This window comes from Rousettus aegyptiacus, unplaced genomic scaffold (assembly GCF_014176215.1).
Source record: "Rousettus aegyptiacus isolate mRouAeg1 unplaced genomic scaffold, mRouAeg1.p scaffold_m13_p_2, whole genome shotgun sequence".
Taxonomy (NCBI): domain Eukaryota; kingdom Metazoa; phylum Chordata; class Mammalia; order Chiroptera; family Pteropodidae; genus Rousettus; species Rousettus aegyptiacus.
The window spans coordinates 166201913-166227903 of NW_023416295.1; the positions used below are offsets into that span (position 1 = coordinate 166201913).

Here is a 25991-nt window from a genome sequence, read left to right on the forward strand (position 1 = left end):
TCACAAGTGTGGGCACTATTCCTTTATTTCCCATTTAAGCTAATTATTTTAAGTGTAGTCGAACATTGTGGAAGGAACAGATGACTTATTTCGTGAACTTAAAATGCCTTTAATAGTAACTTGTTCAGTAAATATTTGTGGATATTTGATTAAAAAAAAAAATCTTCTTAAGAATAGAAAGGTTGACTCAGGCTCTCACCAAAAAGGAATAGAAAATGGAACCCACAAGTCTCCCAGAAGTAATTCCAACAAAACCAAATACACTATCCAGGAGTCAAATCCTGAGGCCTTACCCGGGAGAGCACATTGCCAACGCCTTGAGAGTTTTGAACCAAGTGGCTGGAAATCTGGAAAATCAAGACCATCATGTCACTGTAAGGCTTTTAACCTGGGTTGTCTTTTCAGGAAAAAGGTAGCATTCCCTACAATTTTTATGAACCATGAAGCTCTTTGTACCCAAACAGTTTTAGTGTTTGAAGTTGACCTGTCATTTTATAGCCCAACCATAGGAAATCTGAGGCCAAGAGAAGTAAAGCGACTTGCCCAAGGTCACACAGGAAGTTACGTTTCTTTGGGGTAAGAGCCTTTTATCCTTGGGAACACCGTGTGTATCACATATGTATGATCCATGTGTAAATATGTATGATCCATGTGTGGTTAACCATAAGCCTTGTATTCTTGTCCTTATTTTCAGAGATTACTGAGACTAGAATGCTTAAGTAATTTATCTGCACATATGGATGGTTTTCAAGTCTTGAAGCGTCTAATTCTCAGCATGCATGAAAGCTGGTGCTGTCACACTTAGCATTTTGAACATAAGGTTTATAACTACACGTATAATTAAGACCGACAGAATGAAAAGATTAAAAAAGATGCTCAATACAAGTTGTCGGTTGACTGGCTGGAAAGAGTGTTCTCATTATAAAAGGGAGAGGTGTGGCAAAGAGAATCAACGAATATCTGCACTATTGCTGGTAATTGCGGATAAGTCCGTTGCAATTACTAACAGAGGAGATCTTTACATTGGCATAATGCAAGGAAAATAATAACGATAATCAGCAACACTCACAGAGCACTTACTCTGTGCCTGGCATTGGTCTGAATACTTTACATATATTTAAACCTCTTTAATGTCCGTATCAACCCTATACATAAAGAATTATTATAATTCTCATTTTTCAAATAAGGACAGTCTGGCACAGAGAATAAATTGAAATTGCCCAAGGTTACAGGTAATAAGTGATGGCGCTATTTAAGAGCAATCTAGAATAGTAACCCAGTATCACGAAAAACTGAAATTAGAAGAACTGGAAACTTGACAACTCCCCAACTAATAACACTCATTTAACAACTCCATTCACCATCCTCCTCGGAGTGAGAGTCTACGGAGGCCCAGGAATAAAAACTAAGACGTAAAAAAAAAACCCCATAATGGGATACTTATATAAGATTAAATGTTGGTGCCAATTGTCATCACCCATTAAATCTCCTCACCTCTTTCGTGGAGAGAGTGACATTGAAAGCCCCGGCTGTAAAATAAGCAAAGGATGCAGATTTAAAGAAATATTCGGAGATTCCAATGTAGAGCATAGAGTCACTGCGTTCTGGGAGCACGAAGGGCACTGAGGGGAACGGGGGGTCGGCAAGGTTTTCCAGTGGGTAGAATACGCCCTGTGGGAAGACAGAGAGAGAGACCAGTGAATCAGGTAAAAACTCACATGCGCAGGGCTGAAGAAGGCGGACCCTCTCACGTCAGAATAGGGAAAACTCCAGAAACTCGGTAGGGAAGATAAAACGGGAAGTCCTTCTGACTCCTTGACTAGTGGCTATGTTTCAAGGCTCTGACGGCTTCTCGAGTATATATCTGGGCATGGCTGTCCACCCTAGGCTGTAAACCCAGTGAGAAGTTCCTCATCAGCCCTTTTCTCAGAGAAAGGAAGGCAGGTTTATGTAGCTGGAGGTGACAGCTCTGAATAGTGCCTGAGGTGCCAGGTAGAGATGTCGAACCCTTGACCTTCGAAATCTGTGGGTGCTGAGCATCTGGGGTGTCAGAGAAAACTGAGAAAGACCCAGGACTTGGAACAGTTGAGAGCGTTTTCGTGACATTTCTAGTGCTGCTCCCATTAGCCGTGGATCGTTATTCCAGAATGGTGTCTTGTGTTGATATTTAACTAATTTGAATGATTGAGTAATGGAAATATGTTAATATTCATTTTTTAAAAACAACGACATTAACTTTGGGACAAAACTAAAGGTAAGGACAGTTAATCACTTTTCCAGAACCAGCAAACACCATTTTTACATACTGACAGCCCCAACCGAGGTCAGCAGCCCTGAGTTAAATTGACTAACCTGAGAGTCAGAGATACCAGTATCAATATGGACAATCATCGACATGCGAAGCTCTATTAAGTGCAGACATACGCTGTGCAATTCAAACAATCTTTTGCCAATTATTAAAAACGTTCAAGAGTCTTTTGAAAGAGCATGAACACGAGGGAGTTGCTCGGAAGGAAATTAAAGTATCTGAAGAGCATGTAGGTATATTTCCTCTGCAGGTAATATTTGTTCTCCAAATACAGTCAGCCCTCTTTATTCACAGGTTTCACATCTGAGGATTTACCCAATTGTGGGTTGAAAATATTTGAAAAAAATTTCTGCTTTTGCTGATATGCACTATTCCTTAGGTCTATGATAGTTTTGTCTGTACTGAGCATGTACAGACTTTTTTTCTTGTCATTATTACCTAAACAGTAGAGCATAACAACTATTTATATAATATTTACATCGTGTGAGGTATGACAAGTAATCTAGAGATGATTTAAAGTAGACAAGAGAGCGTGCATAGATTACATGCAAATAGTAGGCCATTTTATATAAGGGGCTGAGGATCTGTGGGTTTTGATGTTTGTGGGGGATCAGGACCCAATTCCCCACAGATACCGAGGGACACATGCACTGTCCGTTGATAACCAAGACGAGGACTCTGATGATGATAAAGTTACCTTCAAGTCCAGGTCAATGTTGTTCTCAGTAATTTCTGGAGCATTGAGTAGGGAAAAATCCAGCAGAGTATAGTTGTCCATCTTGGTTAAAACTAAATAACAAATAAAGCAAAAGGAAAATTTATATTCATTAAAAGCATAGTATAATTAATGTCTATCTAAAATCTTAAATAACTTAAGAATTTAAAATTCTCTGGTGTTTAAAATAACAATTACCTTATTTCCTAAGTAATACACGCTCACTTTTTACCACCCAGGCAAAGCAAGCAAGTCAAAAAGAAGAAAGTAAAAACCCCTCTTAATCACATTAGTCTCAGAAAAACATAAGCAAAATTTTGGTGTATAACCTTTAATTCACATATGCACACACATACACACACACAAACACACACACACATACTCACTGCATATATACTTCTTTTTAAAAAAGAAAATTAGATAAAAAGTCACTTATCAATACTAAGCCATATATATCAGGTCTGTATAAGGAGAGACTTTCAAATGCTATGTTAAAGTTAGAACTGGGTTTTTTGTTTTTGTTTTTGTTTTTTTTTTACAATGAATATATGTTACTGTCGTAATTAGAAATAATTTAGAAAAAAATATCAAGACAGACAGACAGGAATAATAAAATCCACTGAGTTGGAGAGGCCGAGGAGAGTCTTATGCACAGTGTGACTGATTCCTGTCATGTTTTGTGCTGTCATTTTCGGAGCAAAGCAGAAGGCTAGGGGTCCAAGGAACCGTGGGCACAGGGAGCGCAGATTTCAGTGTCTGAGACGGCCGTAGGTGCAGTGATGCTGTGCTTGGATTCCGACCTGGCCGGGGGTGGGGGGGCGGAACCTGCCTTACTGACCACCACCACGTGCTCTGTGAGAGAACGACTTCCTCCCTGGTCTAGAGGAAGCTACGTGAGCACCGTATCTTCCCTTCTTACATGTCGCGTTTGGTTTGTTCCATAGGGCAAGGCGAGAAACCGTAAGAGATGAAACGATTTGCCAAAGGGAGGGAACAACGCTACCCTATGTCGCTACGGTTAAAAAAAAAAAAAAAGAAAATGCTTTCGAATTCACGATCTCAGTGGATCCATCGCTGTGCTGTGAGAGAAACAGGATGGTGACCCTTGTACAGGTGAGGGGAGTGAGGCTCCCAGAAGTAAAGAAACTTGCCCAAGGTAAGCAAGGCTATGAGAATCCGCGACGAGTCCTTTCCTCACTACATCTTCTTTCTTTTCCTCGCTGCCACAATCCATCAGCTTTCTTTCCTTTACCTGTATCCACTCATCAATCCATCTGTCCAGCCATTCATTCCCTTTCATCCCTTTTTCAATCCCATATTTATTCATTTAGTGTGGGTTCAGCCCTGTGCCTGGTGCTGGGGACAAAGAGGTGAGTCCAAACCCTGCCCTCGTGGAAGTCATAGTCTGGAAGAAGAGATAGACATACAAATGGGAAATGATAATACAGTGTGGTAAGAGCAGATCTGAAACTGAGCTCCCGATGGTCCTACTACAAACCTAGTCTTACAGTCTTCCCATTTTGGTAAATGGTCGTCCCATTCTTTCGATTTTCTAGTCATTCAGGGTAAAAACCTGGGCTCACCCTTGACTCTTCTCATGACCCAGACACAGCCAGGGTGTCAGCAAATACCACTGTCCCTATCCTCAAGGTCCATCCAGAACCCGAACATGTCTCACCATCTCCATCCAGGCCAGACGCTGCCATTCTCGCTCATATGGGTCCAGCGGTCTCCCTGCTTCCACCCTTGCCCCCCTCCTTTCTATCATTAACAGACAGAAGTCAAAGTGATCTCCTTAAAACATAAGTCAGATCGTGCGAGCCTTGCTCAGAATTCTCCAAAGGCTTCTTGTGTGAGGCTAAGAGCCAGCCCTTGCGATGACCTACAGAGCCCTGAATATCTGACCATCTGCTTTCCCCTCTTTGACCTCATCTTCTGCTACTTCCTGCCCTCGCTCCCTCTGCTCCCAGTGTGGCTTCCTCATAGCTCCTCCCGCACGTGGGGCTCGTTCCGCTTCAAGGCCTGAGAGTCTGCAGTTTCAGTCACCTGGAATGTACTCTGCCCGGATCTGGGAGTGGCCGACTCCCTGCTTCATTCAGATTCTGACCCTGTCCTCGGTATCTAAAACGAAAACCCTTAAAATGGAACCCCCTGGCCACACTATCTCAAACGAAAACCAGGCCCTAGTTCCTTTCCTGTTTGTTTTATTCTTATTTTCGTCGCTTGTCATAGCTTTTGCTTATTATCTTGCTTGCTGTCTCCTCCCACTCGTCTCGTGAGAGCAGGGATGTCTGCCTCCCAGGCTTACTGCCTCATTCCAGCACCAAGAGCAGCGCTGGGCCCATCACAGTGCTCAGTACACTATCAATGGATGAATGGCTGGAGTGCAAAGAGAGAGAGATCCTTCCAAAATATCATATGAGTAAAGAGGAGGCGGAACTTGGGGGCGCGGGCATCAGGTAAGAGTTCTTGCCAGAGACCGTGCCTGAGCTGAGCCTTAAAAGATAAAGAAGAGTGAACAAGACAGGGAAATGGCTGAGGTCAGGGAGCAGAAGGGACCGTATCTCTCAGAAGGGACTGTATCTCTCATGGCTGACGAAGAAACAGGCACTCGATAAACATCTACTAAATGAATAAATGGACGAAGGGGAGAGAAAGCTCTAGGCAGAGAGAACGACGTGAGCAACGGCAAGGGGTGTGAAGGCAGGAGAAGCAGTTTGATCGCTGGAGCAGAGAAAGGTACAAGATGAAACCGGCCCTCCACGCCGAGGCCTGCGGACTTGATCCTGAAGGCCGTGAGGAGCCCCTGACCCCGGGGTCAGAACCGGGATGACCTGGTCCAGATGAGCACTACTCATTCTCAAGAGGGTGGATTTAGTGCCGGAGCTGGGATTAGAGCTCGGAGAGTTTAATTCTCTGACTCGCATCTAGTCTCCTGAAGCCACCCTCCCCTGCAGAGAAGTCGGTTAGCAGCAGAAAGGAGCAGGGCCCACCCACAGGCCGAGTCCTCCCACACGCCTTCCCGCGGGGCTAGCGTGCAGAGCGCAAAGCAGACGGAAGGGCTGGGGCTGTGCCGCACTGAGAAGCAAGCAGACGGGGGGGGGGGGGGAGCAGCAGAGTTCGCAGGTGGAAAGAGAACCTCCCCGAAGAGACGGTTCCCGGACTCACCCTCCAGCATGCTGAGGTTGGCATTCAGTGCTTCCACTTCACCTGTGATAATGGGACAGAGCTGGCCATAAGGGGAATTGAAGAAAGAGAAAGAGAAGAAGGAGGAGGAGGAGGAGGAGGAGGAGGAGGAGGAGGAGGAGGAGTGAGGAGAAGATTGGTGAAGTATGTAGATGGGAGCGCTTCTTCCTTTTCTCTTTTTCGTCTTCTTCCTCTCCCCCTTCCTCTTCCCTCCCCTTCCTATTCCTCCCTCCTGCCTCCTCTTCCACTCCTCCTCCTCTCTCTCCCCTCCTCCTCCAAAAAGAAAGAAGAAGAAGAAGAAGAAGAAAAAGCAGTTATCATATTACAGTGCAAACCTCTATTTACGGGCCTCGGCCATGCAAACAAAGGCCTACAGGTTAGGGGACATTCTCCCTTTGGTCATCATGACTTTCTCTTAAATAAGTTGATGCCTATGGGCCTCCAGTTACGTACGTATGGGTGGCATGTCATCAAAGGCTGACTACACTTCATAGCAACTGGGACTACACCCAGCGAGCCCCATAAATAAGCCCTTGCCTTTTCCTTCTGTGGCAAGACAGGACATGTGCCCAGTGCACACTAGTGCTGTCACACCTGAAGAACCTGTTGCCAGAATGGCTGTGCCCGTCCCCTCCTCTGTCGGCAGTGCCACGCTGCCAGGAGAAGCGAGAGCTGGGTCCTTTCCTTCCCCGCTGGGCTGGTTTGAGAGCCCATTGTATCAGCCATTTATTTACATCAGAACCCCTTTGGGACTTGGGAAATCTATCTTGAACCAGACTCGAGCACATACATCTTTAGGAAGATGAGAGAGCACTCGCGTCAAGGGGCCTACTGTGTGCCAGGCACGTGCTAAGCGCTCAGTGTGGTGGTTACTAGCTCGGGAGCCTGGCTGTCTGGGTTGTATCCGTTGGCAAGTTACCTGCACTCTCTGTCCTTGGTTTTCTCATCTGCAAAATGGGGGTGATAATTGTATCTACCTCATGAGGTTGTGGTGAGTAGACATTGAGGTAATTCATGTAAAATTGCCCAGCTCAGCATAAGCATTGAGGATATGTTAGCTGTTTTTGTTTTAACTCTATTTCATCTTTACTACAGCCCTGGGAGGTGGGCACCGCTGTGCCCTCTTTACAGATGGGAAAGTGAGTTGCCAGGAGTTACACCATCAGGATCTGAAATCCGGTCTGACACAGCTACACAGCTGTGGTCTGGACATTCTTTTTATTTTCCAGTGGTGCAGAGGGAATCCTAGAGGCACAGCACCTATGATTTCTAAGTCACATATAAACTCCAGGCAAACTTAACTGTTGGCTCACTGTCAAAGGCTGAAGAACCACACCTCTTTTTGAATAAAAGGATGATTAAGTGTGAGGTCCTTAAAGGTGGCAGCACTATTTCCCAGTCACTCTTTAATATGCACGTCACTGGCACTCAGCACCTGTCAGGTAAGGACGGAGAAAGACCGGGAAGCCTCAGAGTCCCTTGACCAGCCAGGCCGCCTCACTGGTCAAGCTGCTTCCTGTTGATTTCCTCCTGCCTGCCAAGCACTGAGCTGGAGATGGAGATGGCCAGGTGCCGTCCTTGCCCCTTTTTCAGAAAGGAGTCTCCCTTTTTCCCTCATTCCTTTTATCCCTCTCCTTGTCTCTACATAAAATATGGGTAAAGAGTTCAGGGAAGGTATGGTCAGGTTTGGAAACAGGGCATATAGCCAATTCCATCGTTCTCCCTTCTCAAACACTGACTCCTGGAATCTAGCTACTTGTAGCTTTGGAAGCCATCTTAATTTATGCTGTTTCTATTGGCTAGAAATATCCTTTCTTCTGTCCCATTTCATATCTATCCAAATCCTACCTATTCTTCAAGGCTCAGTTCAAGTCCTGCATCCTCTAAAAATGTCACCCAGGATACTTCCAGGATCCATTTATTTAATTTTTCCATTTCTCTGAACCCCTTCAACTCAATCTAATGATCATGTAAATATAGACTAAATTCAAGTACTTATTCAGCTACCGTTTCACAAGCCTGAGTCTGATTTTCCTAAAAAGATGGTAAATTTATTACTTATTCATGTACCCAACAGACCCTAGCCTAGTGCTAGATACACTGTAGGTACACAATAAATAAATTCGTGTTGACTGTCTACCCTGTGGCAAGAACTGAGGGGCGGGGGAAGGCTGTAGGATGATGTGTGTGAAAGCTCCTTGGGTGATGCCCAGCTCACAGGAGGTGTTCGGTAAAGGCTTACCAGCTAAGAGTTAGTTAAAGCATGGGAGAACTGCTGCCCATGGCATTTTACTGTAGCTGTGTAACCTCTAAAGACTTACCATTTCATTTAAGTTCTTTAAAATGGGTTTCTCCATGGGCTCAGCAAAGGAGTTATACAGGACACTAGGGATGAAAAAAAAGGGCACACTCAGGCACCACACCTTCTGGTTCTAAACCTCACGACGCCACCACTGGAGAACACAGCCCCCTGCCCCGCCCCCCGACTCGCCACGGCCCACCACAGTGCTCCCACTCACCTCAGTTCTCCAGAAAAAGAGACGTGGGCGTGGCTCACTTGGGAGTAGCAGTCTTGGAGCTGCAGGGTTGGGTGACCAAAGTCATTTCGGGTCAGGATAAGGAGACCCGTGAAATAGACCCCAGAGAGAAACAGGTCAGCTCCTCCTGTGTCTTGGCTGTTGAGAAAAAACATACAGTTACCTAGGCCTTGGCAGGGGTGGAAAGGGGTTGGTTCTCTGGTTACCCACAGACTCTAAGCTCCTGGAGGGCAGAAACTTTGTCACCTCCGGACTCCTGGAGCCTATAATAGGTAGGAGCAGGGTAGGCGCCGAATGAATATTTATTGAACAAATGAAGTAATGCATATGTGAATGGTGACAGCTTTGGAGATCTTGCAGTTACTTCATCCTGAGTGCTCCGGCCCCTGTAGTGGCTGAGCACGTATTGAGCATCATTCATGTACAATGAATGAGTGAGAACGTGGCGGGTAAAGCCGGCCACACACGTAGATGTAGCCCGTGAACTCCTTGAGGGAATGGAGTGTGTGTTATGCATATCCATGTCCCCATGACTTAGCTTGTGCCTGATACAAAATAAGTACTCAATATATGGCTGATGAATCAGTAGAGACATGAATGGATACATGGATCTCTGTTACATATAGGAGAATATGTCATTTCTCTACAGTCTACAAGAGTTATTAGAGTTCTTGAGATGGGGATAAATGGCAAACAGTAGGCACTCAATAAACGGTTGTTGAATGGCCAAGTGGATTAATAAAGGTGTTATTCTGGGGCACTAACCAAGGCAGACCTAAACTTTACTCCCAGGACAGTGTCTTGCACATAGTGAGTGGTTTGCAAGCATGCCTTGAATTCGACCCCTCCTTTCTAAAGGAGGGTGCAAAGCCCTTTTGGTAGGGAAGAATTGGTTTCAAGCTATTAACGCTTCAACTTCCTTGTGAGGTAGGAAGGCTTTGTTTCCCACCAGGTGCCCCCACAGATAGGGAAGTGTGTTCAATGACTGGCCAAGGCCATACAGTGACTCATTGGGGGGTCTCAAATGTTGAGCTCCTGTCCATTTCTCCAACAGTCAGAGACTTCAAGCTCTTAGGAAATCGTAAAGGGTATTTTGATCAGTTTTCAGTGACACCCCCCCACCCCACCCCGTCCCCGGCCACTGGCAGAGATATTCTGATTTAAATATTTCCTGGGAAAACCCTCTTGAGAAAAAACGTTAATGATTAAGGAAAGGAGCCTAACGTCAAAACACATCAACAAATGTATACACTTTGGATTTGCATGCCATCTCCCCCCAGAACAGCAGATGACTTCAGCGGAGTACTCACAAAAGCGGGGACTTGACCTCCCAGTTTGTGCTGATGTTGGCCATGCCGTGGTTGGTCAGTGCCTTGATCCCCACCCCGGGCACGAAAGCTAACGAAGTATTTGGAAATGAAAGGGCATGGATTTTTATGCTGTAAAACAAGAAACAGGGGGGTTAGTTAGTACAACTCCTCTAACACACCTCTAAGTACGGCAAAACCGGAAATGCAGTTTTAGAAGGCCAGCCTGGCAATTGTGAATTCCTACAGAGCAAAGGCGCCTCAGGCCTGCAGGGCTGCCTCTGGGCGCTGCCTTCTAATTTCCCTCCTTTCCTTGGCCGGAGGTCCCTAGTGTGTCATTGAGGGGCGGAAATGAAGAAGTTTAGAAACAAATTTGCAAATAATCTACCTCTTTAGTTTATTTAAAGACAAAAGAGGTTCAGCATTTGCCATCATTATCATTTCCTTCAGCTGTTGCAGTGTTTCTAAATGGGGAGGCATTAGTATTTCGGATGGGACACTACTTTTTGTAGAGGACTGTTACACACATTGCAGGAGATTTGGCATATGTGTCAACTAAAAGACAGTAGTGCCCCTCTCCCCAAATAAAAAGGAAATAAAAAGGGTGTCTTCTTCCTCTCCCCAAATGCCCTTTATGTGGACGGTGTCTTCTTTCGTTGAGAAACTTATTTTATTTAGAGCATTAACGTCCCCTAGAATTCTCTGAGATGTCAAATAGATAACTAGGAGTCAGCAGGTTGTATGTAATCTACATAGGTACATAGGTATATGGCCTCACGCATTACAACAAGTTATTATCTTGAACACTGACTGAGTGATTACTCCCTGCCAGGGACTGTGTAAGCACTTGACATGTATTAGCTCATCTTAACTCTCACAATTACCCTAGGAGTCAGTTACTGTTTTTGCCCACTGCCATTCAGAGCTGAGAAGGCAAGAAACTTGGCTGCAGTCATTTTTAAGGCGTAGAACCAGATCTGTCTTCAGACTGGTCTGGACCCTTAGGCTGTGCCACTTCACATCGAGCGGAGGATACTCGACCTGGAGCCAAGTTTTGTGCCAGCTGTGCAATCTTGGGAAAGACGTTTAACCTTTTTTTTTAGTTAATCACTCAGAGTAAGTGTTACTCATTGGTAGGTTGGCAAAACAGAATGGGATCATCTGCATGTAATTGTCGTATAGGAGAAAGGCATCGAACTAGATGAGGAAAACGTAAATGTGACAGCTGATAAAAAATACTTATTTACTATCTCCTCTTGCATCCTTTCCTACTTGTTCTCTGCCACACATCCTAAGTCCCACTGAGGGAAGACGATATCTTGGATATGTTTTCATGATACATATAGGTCTAACCCATTCTTTGTAACTGCCATAGAGAATTTCAAGCTGTGGATAGACCATTAAAAAAAATAACAATTCATTTGTTGGTATCCACCAACAAAGATTGTTTCTAGTGTTTCTGTATTATAAATGATGCCACAGTGAACATCTTCATACATGCAGTTTATGGACATGTTTCTCAAGGGAGGATGCTGAGAAGTGGAGTTGTTGGGTTGAAGGGCATGCATGCATAATTAAAAAAAGATCCTTGTAAATTACCTCCTAAAGTAGCACTATCTTATAGAAATATGATGTGAGCCACTTATATAATCTAAAGTTTTCTAATAATCACATTTAAAAAAATGGAAAGGAATAGGTGAGAGTAATTTTACTATTTTTAACTTCATCCGATATAGCTAAAATATTACCCTTTCAACATTTAATCAATATAAAAATTATTAATAAGATTTTCTATTTTCCTTTTTCCAAAATAAGTCTTCCAAATATGGTATGTAATTTACATTCATGGTTTATGAGCAAGTATTACTGATTAGCATGTATTACTAATACATGTAAAGTGCTTACCACATGATTCAGACACTCAATTTTCATCAGAAATACTTGGCCAGTATTTAGATTTGATAAAATTTTCAGTTGACAAAGTAAACTGACATACTCAAGTTGTTCCAAAAGTTTTTCAGTAACTAAAATATCAGTTTCTAAATTAAAATTAAATTTAAAATTAAGTCATATTTCAAATGCTCAACAGCCACATGTAGCAGCTAGTAGCTACTGTTTGTACAGAACAGAGCATCTGCCAGGAACGTTCCCTAGATCGCTAACCTCCCCAACTCCCACAAAAAAAAACCCTCGGTTTTATAGACTGTTATCTTTGACAATGGGGAAATTGTTACTCCGAAGGGATAGAGTAGCAAGGAATTCTCACCGGATTGATAGAGCACTGGGACAAATTGTAAGTCACAGAGAATTCATGATAAAAGCTTGACTCTCCACTAGCCTTTAGGACTGAGCTCAAGACGGACATAGATATCTTCTCCTTATACTTCCTCTGGGGCTCTTGTTGGCAGAGGCTGCCACTTGCCGTCTTCCCATCCATTTCCCCTTCTTTCTCAGCAATTGTTTGAGATGACAAAGTTACCTGCTAGGAGAAGAATTTCCCAGTATCCTTTGCTAATAAACGTGGCCTTGTGACTAAGTTCTGCCCTTCACTTTATAGGCAGAATATTATTTGAGTAGCACTTCAGAAGAAAAAAAAAAAACCCTCATTGAAGAGGAGACTAATACAGCCCTTTTACCCTTGCTCTTCTTCCTTCCAGGGGCCTGAAACATGGATTTGATGGCTGAGCTATAGTGGTCATATTGGACCTTGAGACGACCTTGAGAATAGATGCCAGAACTAAGGATGGTGGAGCAGAAAAATAGAAGACTGGGTGCTGAAAGCATTGGGCTTCCATAGAATCCCACACTGTTTCCTTTGAGCTTCTTATTTGCAAGATAAACATGAATCCCTATTACATACAAGCCATTGTGATTTTCTGCTATGTTCAACTGAACTTTATTCCTAATTAATACAGTTTCAAAACTCCGGGCTGGGTGAAACAAGGATCCGAATCAATGTGGCAATTCCACTGTTCTGACAATAATGTCTTTATGCTATCATTATGGATATCAGCTAACATCAGTACAGCAGTTCTAGTTTCAAAAAGTATCTTCACATTTGTTACATTATTGGACTTTTACTATTTACTGGTTTTGATTTCATTATTGTAACATGGTAGAAAAGATTAGAGTCCTCACCAGAATTCTTCTTAGGAAGAGACGTTTGTTGGTTGGAAAATTACTTTGAAAAGCATTTAGAGTGCAAAGGAAGACTCTGTGGTACCCCGGAGTGCGTGGAACTGCTTTGCGTGAGACCAGGGAAAGAAACTTCTGCTACTCCAGAGGAGGGAAGGTCAAGGGCACAAGAGGGCAGAAGCCCATGTGCCCGGTGACCTCTGAAATCTTGACAAAACTTTAGCAAAATAAGAAAAGACTTGGTGAAAGGAGATTTATTTTTGAGACTGTGGTCGAATTCTGCATCTAGGTTTATAGGGGTGAGGGTAGCACTGGAATAAATAAGAATTCTTTTAGAATCCAAAGGACAAGGTGGCCCCAGCGGACAATTGTGTGGAATTAGAAGTCTCATTTTAGGAAAGAGACAAGCGCACAAGGGCACTGAGACTCTGAGCAGATTCGCCAGGTGCGCACAACTGGTGTGCAGCAGAGACATGACCTGGAGCCAGGTGTTCTGGCCTAAACGCCACACTCATTGTCAACCTCATGACCTCTTTGGCCATGTATCTGATAAGCCTCTCACCAAAGATTGGTTAACTTCTACTCTGCAAGTCCGGAACAAGCCGTGGCACATTCACAACCTTGAAAGTTTAAAGATTAATCTCACTGCCAACAATGTCCTTCTCTTTTACTCACTTTGTAAAATTGTAGTTCACATAATCAATCTTCAGAAATTCAAGAGATTCAGAACCCTTTAAATCTGGGATGTTTCTTTCCTTGGCCATTTGCTCAATCATCTCTATCCCAGCTTGAACGCCTGTGAAGAAAGTGTTTATTGATGATAACAAAGATGGTAATGGAGTAATATTAAATATACCAGTGAAATTTATTGAGTAAGGCATGGTCTTAGATACTTAGAAAACAGCAATCCTACAAAGTGAGTATTATTGTCCCTGCTTTATAGATGAAAACATTATTGTCCCTGCTTAGAGGGGCTAATGAAATTGTTCAGTACCCTAGAACTAACAGCATTAGAGATTTTCATTATGTGGCCAGGGACAAAGCGTACTATCACACAAGACAGTGTGATAGGAAAAGTGCAAAATATTATCATTATCCACATTTTTCAGATGAGGAAACTGAGACTCAAACAGGTCAATCCTCCCCTAAGTCACTTAGCAAAGAACTGGGGGATTCAATAGTAGAATATGGGTAATTTGGCTCTAGAATCCATGTCTTATTATAGCCAGTTCCAGAAAATAATTCCACATTTTCCTTCCTGTCCCCACTCTCAGAATCTTTAAGCCTAGGAATTTTTGGCCTGGGATCCATGGTCCTTTGGGAACTCTTGAAACCTCTGAAATTCTAATAAAAAAGATTGTGAGTGGGTTGTACCTGTGCATATGTACCTCATTTTTCAGGGGAGAGGCTCTGTATTTCCATCAGAATCTCAAAGGATCCTAGGACTCCAAAAAGGTTAGAAACTGCTGCTGTTTCTTAAAGAATAGACCTGTCTTGATCTGGTAGCACCACAGAACACATTAGTCTCTGAGTTCAGGGAGCCCCTTGTCACATTAAAGGGCCTGAGACAAGTTACTTACATAGTAACGAAGAGTGACCTTTTCATTTTAACCTCCTCAAGGAGGAGCCTTTGCCTTTACCCCTCACTTTGCAGCTTAAGCTCATTTCCATTTATTGTATCTTTGTTCGAGATAAAGAAGAACAGATTTTATCTTTTATGATACCATGAGGAAAATTACAACATGGGAATATAAAGACAGAACATAAAGGGTGTAGAGCCTGAACCAAAGGCACTACCCGAGAGCTTAGGTTGGAATTCTAACATTGTCGCATTCTAGCTTGTGTGACCTTGCAAGTTATAAAATCTCTTGGTCCCTCTTTTTATCTGTAACATGAAACATTAGTGAATGTCAACCTATCTTCAGCTACTCTTAGGCCAAATTTTACAGGAGAAAAATGGGCCCATATACTTTGGGTTTTTAGCCCCTTTCTTCTACATAATCTGCCCTCACCCCAATACAGCTCAAAGAAAATCTCAGTCCAATATTTCTCTCCCCTTTGGGTTTATAAATAACTCTAAAGGGGTCGTTCTTAACCTTTCAGCATCTCAGACTCTTTTGTGCATCTAATAAATGTAGAGAACCTCTCCGAAGAAAAATGCACGATCGTCATCCCCATTCAATTTTACATACAATTTTAGGGGACTCTTAAGTCTCTTTTGAAATCAAGCCACTTCTGAAACTCTAAGGTATTGCTTTTACTTCAAATTCTTCTATCCTATAATGCATTCTCTTTTAGAGCTCTGAAATGTTTATTGTGTATGCATGTGGAGGTCGGAGATGGGGGAGGGAGAGAGAGAGAGAGAGAGAAAGAGAGAGAGAGAATGAATATGAATCTGTGGCTGTATTTGGATATGCCTCCCATCAAGATGATTATTTTTTAGGCAATACTTTTTCCCAGCCATCTTACCAGCTTCTGCATAAGGGACTGGATCACCACTCAGTAGAGCTTGTCTATGAGTCATAACACAGCTCAGTATGAGCTTCTGCGTTTGGCCTACAGATTCCATCTATAAGGGCTACAGCCTGGCTTCTAAAAGTATCCAACTTACCATAGTCCAGAGCCCGCTGAGTAGCCCTCGCCTTGATTCCAGGGTAAATGGTCTGAGTGGATGAGATGTAGAAATTCCACAGGAGGAAATATCCCCAGAGAACTTGGGCCATCTTCATATGTATCTGCAATTAACCAATGTTTATTGTCCCTGATTATTCTTGACGCTCTCATTGGTAAATACTATCCAGCATTTCTAGGCTTTCTCATTTTCACTGCTGACTTCTAGAACTTACTCACTCCATCCATCCAGCCATCCATCCATCCTTCCATCCTTCCATCCATCCTTCCTTTCGACCTTCCTTTCGACTTTCCTTTCGACCTTCCTTCCTTCCTTCCTTCCTTCCTTCCTTCCTTCCTTCCTTCCTTCCTTCCTTCCTTCCTTCCTTCCTTCCATTTATTGAACACACCAAAGCATTGTTCTAGGTGCTGAGGATGTAGAGATAACCTATGTGTGCCCCCGACCTCTGCTTCCCACAGACTAGTGGGTGATTCACATACACACAGATGATTATAACACAATACAGTATGATGCAACACAATATAATACAAGACCCTTACAGTAAATGTAATGATTGGGATATGCCTTGGGAAGGATACTGGAGTGGGGGTGAAAAATTCTTGATAGTTTTAGCACAAATAAGTCAGTAGTAGTTTAGAAAGGTGGCCTCAGTGGATGCAAGGTAATCACCCACATGCAAAAAGACCCTCCATGGCTCCCTTTTGCCCACAGGACAGCGTTTAAGCTCAGCATGGCAATCAAAGCCTTTCACAACTGGCTCCTAACTTCTTCCAAGCTCCTAGCCCTCCTGTCCTGTACAGGTGGACGTGTTCTGAGCAGCTGCACTGAGCTCTATTTGCTAGCTCTCTCATGATTGAGAGCTTTTTTGTTTAACCCTCCAATGTAAACACGCATATACGTACACATTCTCTGTCTCTCTCTTTCTTCCTCCTTCCCCCCATTCCTTCCCTCTGCCTTTAGATCACATACCCACATTCTGTCTGGTGACTGCATCCTCCAGTACCAGCTCCACATCCATCTGAGCATTTGAAACATGCTGAGCTTTCAGGTAGGCTCACCATTTCCACCACTATACCTCCAACCATTCATGCGGATGTTTGCAATCACCTCCCTACTCGTCTCTCTGCTGCCCTTGCCTTCTCCTGACTCTTCCCCACGTCAAGCCAGAGTAAGACTTTTAAAACTTAAGTGAGATCTTGCCTCCCCCCCCCGCCCCCGGAAAGCCTTCCGGTGGTTCCCCGTCTTACTTGGCATAAAAGCCAAAGCCCTTCTGCCAGCTGCAAGACCCTGCCCTGCCCCAGACCTCTGTCTCCTCATTGAGCTCCTTTCTTAACACATCTGCCTCGCTCACCTGGTCCCAGCCTCACTGACTGACTTGATTTTTTCTGAACATTTTAAGCAGCCTGTGTCTCCGGGTCTTTGCACCTGTTGCTCCTTCTGCCCGACACAATCATCCTCCAGATAGGCCTTTCACTTTCTTCAGTTATCTCAAAGGTCATCTTAGTGAAGCCTTTCCTAACCATTCTATACAAAACGAGGACCCCTTACCCCATTATCCTGATATTCACTATGCATTCCCTTGCTTTACTTTTCTCCAAGATACTTGTTATCATGCTAATAGTCTATTGTTACTTATTCATTGTCTATCTCTCCTACTGGGATTTTTAGGCTTCATGGGGAAGGATTTCATTACTTCAGCACTTTGAATAGCAACTGGCACACAGTAGGCAATGGGTAAATAATGACTGATTTAATGAATGAATGAAAAAATGAATGAATGAATATCTCTTCCTCAAGACTCTAAAGTAGGCCAGGTTTGCCTTTTGAGTTCCCATAGCACTCAGGGCAGTCCTTGATCTAAATGTTTACCATCTGGGGCTGTGATTGTCTTTGCTTATCGGTTTCTTCATCACAGGCACTGTGTCTTACTCTTATCTCTCCGAAGTCTAGTACAATGCCTGGCACATAGCAGATACACAAAAAATCTTAATTAAATAAAATAAAACCTTTTCCAAGGAGAGGGACCACATCTTCTTCACTGTTATATTGCTAGCATTCAGCATATATTAAATGTTAAATGTATACTCGTTGAATTCATGGACTCAATGAATTAATGGCACCCCATTTCCTTGATGAATGAAGCACAGGTACCAACAGCAACAGTGACACGGGTTACTTTTAATGACAGCTAAGTGAGTAACACATCCACAGGTCTTATTTATAGTTCTAGGAGTTTACAGTCTGCGTAAGCTGTCATTGCTGCATTCACACATGCCAAAGACCCATAGGTGATAGATACCCACTGAGTTAACACACAAACGTGAAACAAATCAGAGAAGCATCTGTGGGGGTGGTCAAGGAAGAGGAAATGGTGGGAGCAGAAGGAGGGGTGGGGAGGGGAAGGCTTCAAGAGCAACCTGGATGGAGGAAAAAAAGGTCATTGTAAGGGAGGGTGTGGGGTGCTTGGGTAAAAGAAGTGACAAGTTTGATAAAGGGGGTTTTGTGGGCTTACAGGTAAGGCCATAGAGGTGGGAATGGGGTGACGCAGACAAAGGGGTGTCCTAGAGGATTTATTTGAAAGGAACAGAGCAGCCTGACCAGGAAAGGGAGTGTCCAAGCAGGGCTGTTGCGTCCTCCCTGGGGCTTTTGTGTGAAATGAGAAAAGGTGGCCCGGTACGAAGTAAAGCCAGTGGAAAGTGTTTTAGGAGAACCCCACACCAGTGGATCTAGCTTGGCAGGAAAAGCAACGGCTGCCCCACTCAGCCCTGGGCTGGCATTTTGTCTAGTGCACAAACTGCTGGGCTCATACAGCGGACCTAAGCTCAGATTAGTGAACGCTCATGTGGACATTTTGCTGGAGGGCCATGAGGTTGAGAACGAGGGTCTTTACCTGTCTGCTCTGTACTGCATAAGTCCACCTTCAGGTGTGAACAGAGGCTGCCTCAGTCAACCTGCTTCCATTTCTCGCCTGATCTCCCAGGAGCCCTCTCTGCGTACCCCACTGACCAGACAAACTGAACTCCTGGCTCCTAGACACATGCCGTGTTTCCTGCCCAATGCCTATGCTTATGTCATTCCCCTTCACTTAGACCTGCAGAAATGTTGTATCCTTAAGGTTTATTTAAACACCATCTTCTTTCTGAAGCCATTTTGACATCTGTAAGCTAATCTCATTTCTTTCTGAACTCTCAGTCAACATATATATTTATTCATGTGTATACATTTATTTTCTTGCTTATTGTCTGTCCCTCCTCCCAGAATTTAAGCACAAGGAAGGCACAGACCTCATTTGGTTTGGCAGTCCTAGAGTTTGGTTCAGTGTCTTGGACACAGTGAGCAATCGATAAGTATTGGTAGAATGAATCAATGACTCACAAATGTAGGAATAGCTCTTACCTCACTCTGCTTTATGGTTATTTGCAGAGGTGATTAAAAAGGCATCTAAACACTGGTAGAGCACACACTCCCATCAGAACAGATGTTGGCCATAGTCCTGGAGCACGTACTGGATCACGGGGAGGACAGCAGTCTCGGAGGAGTGGCCAGTGTGGCTGGAGTACTGGGAGTGGGGTGAGGAGGACTCAGGGTAGTGACTATTCACTATTAATACTTAGGTGTTCTCATATTTTAACACTGCTATGGCCCTATGCATTCAGTGTGTTGTTTCAGTCCTATGGAGTTGCTTTGAGCTATACAGGGCAATCTACAGAAAGAACCTGGGCAGTGGTGATGGGGGCGGAGCTAAGGAGGGGTGACTTGAGGATGGTCAGGGTGCAGATGATACTAGGAGAAGCACAGAGGAATGGGAGTGAGAGCCAAGGCAAAGGGACTCCGGTAGGAGAGAAGGGTCTCTGGCCAGGCAATGAGTGATCTGAGGGTTGGAGGAAATTTGAGGAGTGGGATAAGCAAGCGTGAACTCTTCCACAGTCTGCGAGGCAGAGTGATATTAACAACACCTTACACTCAGAATGGATGCAGGAACTAGGTCCGGTTGCTATCTGTGCCAGGCCTTCTTTAGTCGACCTGGGGGGGGGGGTGGTCGAGGGGTTCTATACAGGGGGATAGCAGAGACGAATGGGACTATGGGAGTGAGGGCAACAGGTTAGTGGCTATTCACCAACTGATAAAAACGTATTTCCACATGTTAACAAATGATGAGGCCATGCTAACGTGTAGTCATGCTCATATCTGTAGGCGAATAATTGTAAATGGATGTGTCATGCCAAGGCAGGATTTTTCAAAAGAGGAAAACATTTTCACAGCAGTGGAAAGCAATGGGAAAGGATGGTAGCGCAAAAAATTTATACCTATTAGAGTGTATGTATGCAAATTAAGGTAGAAATTATCTCTGCCCGGCACATAATAGGACCTCAATAAATATTTGCTAACTGACAAACAGACTAGCTTACAAGATCCTGGTTAACTAAGAAAGGTTCTAGAACAGGGTTAAAAAAATGAGAAAATCAAACCAGCATACAAATAGGTCTTCATTTCTACAGTGACAAAGCACGATAAACCAAAGCAGAGATATTACTTGCTCTCGGAATCATAACTAAAATAATAAGTTTGTATTTATTTACCATCGCCAAAGTGCATGACGATTCTCTGAGGCAGACGTTACCTCTGTTTTGGACTTGTAGACACAGAGGCTCAGAGACTCTGAATGACCTGCCTGAGATCCCATAGTAAGTAGGTGTCTGGAAATCAAACCTCATTCTTCTGGCTCCTAATTCTAATGTTTACAATTTTTTTTTTCCATTTAATGACTTGATAAGTGCCAGAATTTTCATTTTCATTTGGGAATTTTAAATAGGAGCTGCTCAATGTTGTCTTCCATGTGGAAAAAAATTACTAAGCATCTGGAAATTTTCAAGCACCAAAGTGCAAATCCCTTTGTATTTTCTTGGGTATAAATGAAGTCATGAATTCCTTCCCAGCAACAAAAACCTGTTTTCTCTTCTTGGTTAAAGAAAGTATCCAAAGTAGTCTACTTTGACGGAGAGCCAGAAACTCAAAATTACACATAGAAAAGAATATTTTTCCTCTAAAAATTTTATAGGTGAATGAAATTACTAGGCTATAAATGGATGGATTGTATGTAACTTTCGGTTGCATTGTTTAGTTAGGATGATAATTTATAGGCTGGGGAGGAAAGAAACCTTGTCAAGCAAGGAGGTGACTCCTAAAAGGTTAAGTAATTGAGCTGACAAGTAAGGGCAAGGCGAGCTGCCTGGTAAGAGGAGGGATCCAAAATGACTTAAAAACTCTGCCAGCAAGTTACCTGTTTGGTTGCTAACGAAGAATTGCTTCTTTCCAAGATTCAAAGCCTCTGAAGTCACTACATTTCCATACCGATATACAGATAGAACAACACTTCTAGATTAGATGGCCCTTGCCCGAGCCATTCTGATGAGTAGAAATAAGAAAACTGATACACTTGAGAAAATTTCTGAGAGAGATCAATTTGCCATTACCGCTCACGGAGGGGAGCTTTGACGGACTCTGGAAAAGCTGGATGTAGGAAGTGATGAATGAATGAATGAATGAATGAATGAATATAGACTTTAAAACAAAGGAAAAGGTCGAAAAATTAAGTTCAATTGGTTTAAAAGCTTAGACTATAAGCACATTCCAATCTAATGGTTAAGGCAAAATGTATGTAAGAAGTCTAAATCCACAGGTATGGAATATGGAAAGAACTGGAGAATATTTCAAGGGAGTCAGTCTACACATCTGGTTTTATATCACCATCTCTAATGACAAGGGCCTTGAAAATTTACACTAAGTCTTTCCTCCCCAAACTCCACACTTAACACAAAAAAGTTAAACACTTCAGGCAAGTGGGAGGGTCATTTGTTCTGTGGCAGGGTCCTGGCCACTGATGTGGTTCAAAACCTGGCCCCAGCGCGTAGAGATAACAGCAGCTCTTTGATCCTAACCATACTGGTTAAGAGTCAAGTTAGAATTTTCTGCCACTGTGTTGAGTTCCCCATTGAAATGGGAGCAAAAATAGGTCCAGACCCTCGTAACAGTACTGAACTTGGCAAAACTGAACGTGTAGTCCCAACCCATTCTCTTTTCTTCCTTAGAGCTGTTCGAGTCTTCTGGGTGGGCATGAGTGACATAAACAACACATACACAAAATAGAAAAACAGAGGCAGACAGTAATAACTCAGGACATGTGACAGCTGCCACGCAGGGTGTCCTACCAGATCTGGGACATCTCCGGAGAGACGGTAATCCTCGTCGGGTGAGCGTGTGCTGGCAGGGACCTGAAAGTTTGTTCACGCTTCTTACCTCAAGCAGAGGAAGCGTCCAAAGCTGGGGAGCACCTTCGATTCCCTCCGCCTTTGAAGTCGATGTGTTCTCCACTTGAGCCCTGAACTCAGCTGCCACAAAGACAAGGTAATTAAGTCTGATTCACCTGGTGGTGGACTTTTTTTTTTTTTTTTAATGCCTCTTTCAAAATATGATACATCATTGCTTCACTTCAATTACCCAATGGTATGAATGAACACTATAGTCTCTACCTAGATAAGCAGACAATGCCACCTATGCAGTAATTACCTCCCTGCAACACACACACACACACACACACACACACACACACACACACACACACACACACACGAAATTGCTATGGCTATTTTACCAGAATGATTAAGTCAAGAACGCTAATGTATTAAAAAAAGATGTCAAATTGTATTGAAAGGAAGAATTTTCCTTTCCGGGGATAAGCCAGATTCTCCAGGGCAGGGTGCCTGCAGCGGACAGCTCCACTACTGGCTGCTCGGAATACCTTTTGGACTTCAGTACAGCAGATTCAGTCTGAAAGCATGAGGCTTGATAACCAGGCTGACCCAGTTACCATCTTCACCTTCCAGGGTAAGGCCACAGATGGCATCTGTCCGCGTCTGTTCCTTTTCAGAACGCTGTTAGTGACTTCCTGTCCCAGCATTCTTTTGAAGGAAGTTGGGTGGGTTCCTGGACTACGTGTTACGCAACTTGATATCTTTAGATTCTAAACCCTATCCCCACTCCCATCCCTCGTGGTTTAGTCACCGCGTTTTAGATGGTCAGGGATCTGATTGCATGAAGTATCTAATGTCTTATTTACAATTTTCTGGGTAAGATAGGGTGACCGATTGCCCTGGTTTTCCCAGGATGCAGGATTTTCAGTATGAAAACCAGGACAGTTCTAGGAGAACTAGGAAGATGGGTCAGCCTAGTAAAAAAAAAAAACCAGGATGTTCACCTGGCATTGTCTGCCCTTCTGAAAACTTATCAGTTTCCTTATCTAGTGTACCTCCAGTTTTATTTATCTGTTTAACCTGAATTTTCTTAGGGGTAGAATGAGGATAAAAATACTATCTACCTTGATAGGTTCTGGTGAAAAAAAAAAATGGTAACTTTTAGTTCATTGTGGCTGCTATAACAAAATACTATAGACCAGTCTAAGCTAAACTAAGCTAAGCTTACATGCTAAGACCACATAGCTTATAAACATGGGAAATTTATTGCTCACCATTCTGGAGGCTGGGAAGTCCAAGATCGAGGTGCCAGCATGGTCACATTTTGTTTAGGACCCTCTTCCACGTTCGTAGCTGGTGATGTCTAGCTGTGTCCTCATGTAGTCGAAGGAGCCAGGAAACTCTCTGGAGCCTCTTTTATAAGGCACTAAGTCCCTTACGCCAGTTCCAACCTCATGACATAAAGGCCCACCTACTAATACCATTGCCTGTGCGGGGTGAAATTTCAACATATAAATTTTGGGGGACATGGACAGTCAGACCATAGTAATACCATGTGAGAATGTGCTCATGAAACTGTAAAGTGCTGAAAAATTTTATTCATTAATATGTGGTCATATCAATGGTGATATGAGCCTGCACACACTCTTCTCATAGAATCATTCATTGTCAGCCAGCATAGATTAATCCATCCATTAAATCAACAAATATTTATTGAGTACCTACCGTGCGCAAGGTCCTCTTCGACAAAAGAGACAGAACTTCTGTCCACATGGAGTTTATGTTCTAGCAGGTGGAGATATAAAATAAATGCGAAGACAACAAAATAAACTAAAGGTATAGATTGTAACGTGTGCCATGAAGGAAATAAGGGGAAGGGCGGTCTTATAATTGGTAGAGCGATGTAACTGGGGGAGGTGTGCTTACTGTGTTAGGATGATCCAGGAAGGCTTCTCTGAGGAGGCTATCCTTGCGTCGAGATCTGAGTATTAAAAGTCAGGCAGACAAAGCACTGAAGGGGAAGGTGGAGGGAACAGCAAAGATGGGTTAGTGGGTCTGGGATGCAGTAAGGGCAGAAATGATGGTACCAGACATCGCAATGGCTACGTCAGGTGGGAAGATGGAGTTCTGGGAAGAGGTTGGCTGGAAATTTGTATTTCCAAGTCGTCATCCTAGAGGTGGAATTAAAGTCACAGAACCGGACGAGATCACCTGAGGCGGTTTCCCACGACGCATGTGCCACCCGGAAGGGATGTGGGATATTTCAGGTGCTACACAGACGAACACTTGAAATAGTATTGTGATTATTTTTAGCATATTAGAAAAAAAAAATCAGACCCAGACATGACGGAGATGAATGACATCACATATTACATGGGGAAAAAATCATAAGGTACCTGTTCCCCTCCTCAGACTTTCCGGGTGGCAGCGGTTTCCTCTCTCTCTCTCTCTCTTCTCTCTCTATAGTCCTAGGTTTCCTCTTATCTCTCCTCCCCAGAGCAGCTTCTTGGCCCTCCCTTCCTCCCCTGCTCCCCTACTTTACTCCCACCCCCATTCCTTTTCTCTGCCAGGAAGATTTAGATCTTTGTGGCCTCCTATCTATACCTCGTGTCCATTAACCAGCTGCACAGGATCTGCTAGACTTAGACGGAAGCCAAAAACTGTAACATAACAAAAACTGTAAAATCTTTCCTGGCGCAAATACTAATGTTTTCTTGTTGTCACGAAAGACCTGAAAGTCTCACGGTATCTTGGTGGCAATCTGAGCGATGCTTGTATATCCTGGGACTTTTGGCACAGGATGTGGGGAGAGTTGTCAGGAGGAGACAGGACGTGAGACATAGGACTCCGTCTTGTGGTCCTTGAGGGCTCTGGCTTCATGTGGATCTGCTCTGCCCATCCCAACTCTGGGACTTTGGGCAGTTTACTCACTCCTCTGGGGCTCGGGGCCATCACCACATCTTCTGTGAAAGTGGAGATCATACTTACTTCGAAGAGTCATTATGAGAATTAAACTAAATGAGCTAGCACACAGTAAGTTTTTCATGTAGCGTCAATAAGTTAGATGCATTTTTCCTTGCATGTCCTCTATTTTTAATTCATACTTTAAGATATTTTAAACAACTTTTTAAAAAGAAACATACAAAGTTTAGTTTTCATGGTATTTTTTTTCTTACATTTACCCTCTATTTGGAAATTCATAAAAGTTTTGCATTTATATAGCTTCCCCTTTTAGACAAATTTATGTACAGTTTAAGAAGTGGTTGATTCGTGGGAAAAAAGTAATAACAGTACAACTTATGTGGGATGTGGGATAATTTTGGAAAAATGGGCTCAGATAACTGAAGTTTAGGAAACTAAGATTGAAGAAGGGAGTGCAGTTAGTCTGTTTTATTTAATTCGAAAGGGGCCTTAGAAATCAGCCCCTTAGCCTTCCTTTCTGTTCACGGAATTATTTTAGGGCAAATTTGCCAAATTCATCATTAAAAACAACAACAAAAAGACGGCAGCACTCTATCCGGTTTTGTTATTTATTTTAGGTTTTCAGATTTAACTCAAAATTTGCTGGGAACTCCTGCTTATCTAGCCTACCCAAGATGGTCATCTAAAATGTAAGATTAATTATTTCACTTGCTAATGGCTGAGAGAGTAGTAGTCTCTGCAGATTAAAGGACATCTTTAATTTAAACTCCAAAAGAAAAATCATAATTAACTAGGTAGAAAAATTGCTCATTGCAGAAAGATGTCACGATATAGCATTAAGGAACTGAGCATCCTAGCTATTGGTTTCCAGAATGTTGGGGCTATTTCCATATAGAAGGAAGTTATCTGAATATCAGACATTTTTTGAACTTGAAAGACAATTTATGTGGCAGACGAAAGTAGGGGGGAGCAAGGGTTATGTGTATAGGAAGAATGAG

At 43.2% G+C, this 25991-nt stretch overlaps 1 protein-coding gene across 1 annotated transcript in view; it reads right to left on the reverse strand.

Moving 5' to 3' along the window:
- BPIFC (BPI fold containing family C) overlaps nucleotides 1-22717 on the reverse strand; it is a 34947-nt gene extending 12230 nt beyond the window's left edge. The window contains exons 1-11 of the mRNA XM_016148040.2: nucleotides 22620-22717; nucleotides 22118-22209; nucleotides 15800-15923; nucleotides 13864-13984; nucleotides 10057-10185; nucleotides 8729-8884; nucleotides 8531-8594; nucleotides 6192-6252; nucleotides 3006-3097; nucleotides 1495-1671; nucleotides 294-347 (exon numbers count right to left, since the gene is read on the reverse strand). Coding sequence (XP_016003526.2) covers nucleotides 294-347; nucleotides 1495-1671; nucleotides 3006-3097; nucleotides 6192-6252; nucleotides 8531-8594; nucleotides 8729-8884; nucleotides 10057-10185; nucleotides 13864-13984; nucleotides 15800-15917 — 972 coding nt within the window. The 5' untranslated portion in view covers nucleotides 15918-15923; nucleotides 22118-22209; nucleotides 22620-22717. The remainder of the gene's footprint in view (nucleotides 1-293; nucleotides 348-1494; nucleotides 1672-3005; nucleotides 3098-6191; nucleotides 6253-8530; nucleotides 8595-8728; nucleotides 8885-10056; nucleotides 10186-13863; nucleotides 13985-15799; nucleotides 15924-22117; nucleotides 22210-22619) is intronic.
- Nucleotides 22718-25991: the final 3274 nt, after the last annotated feature.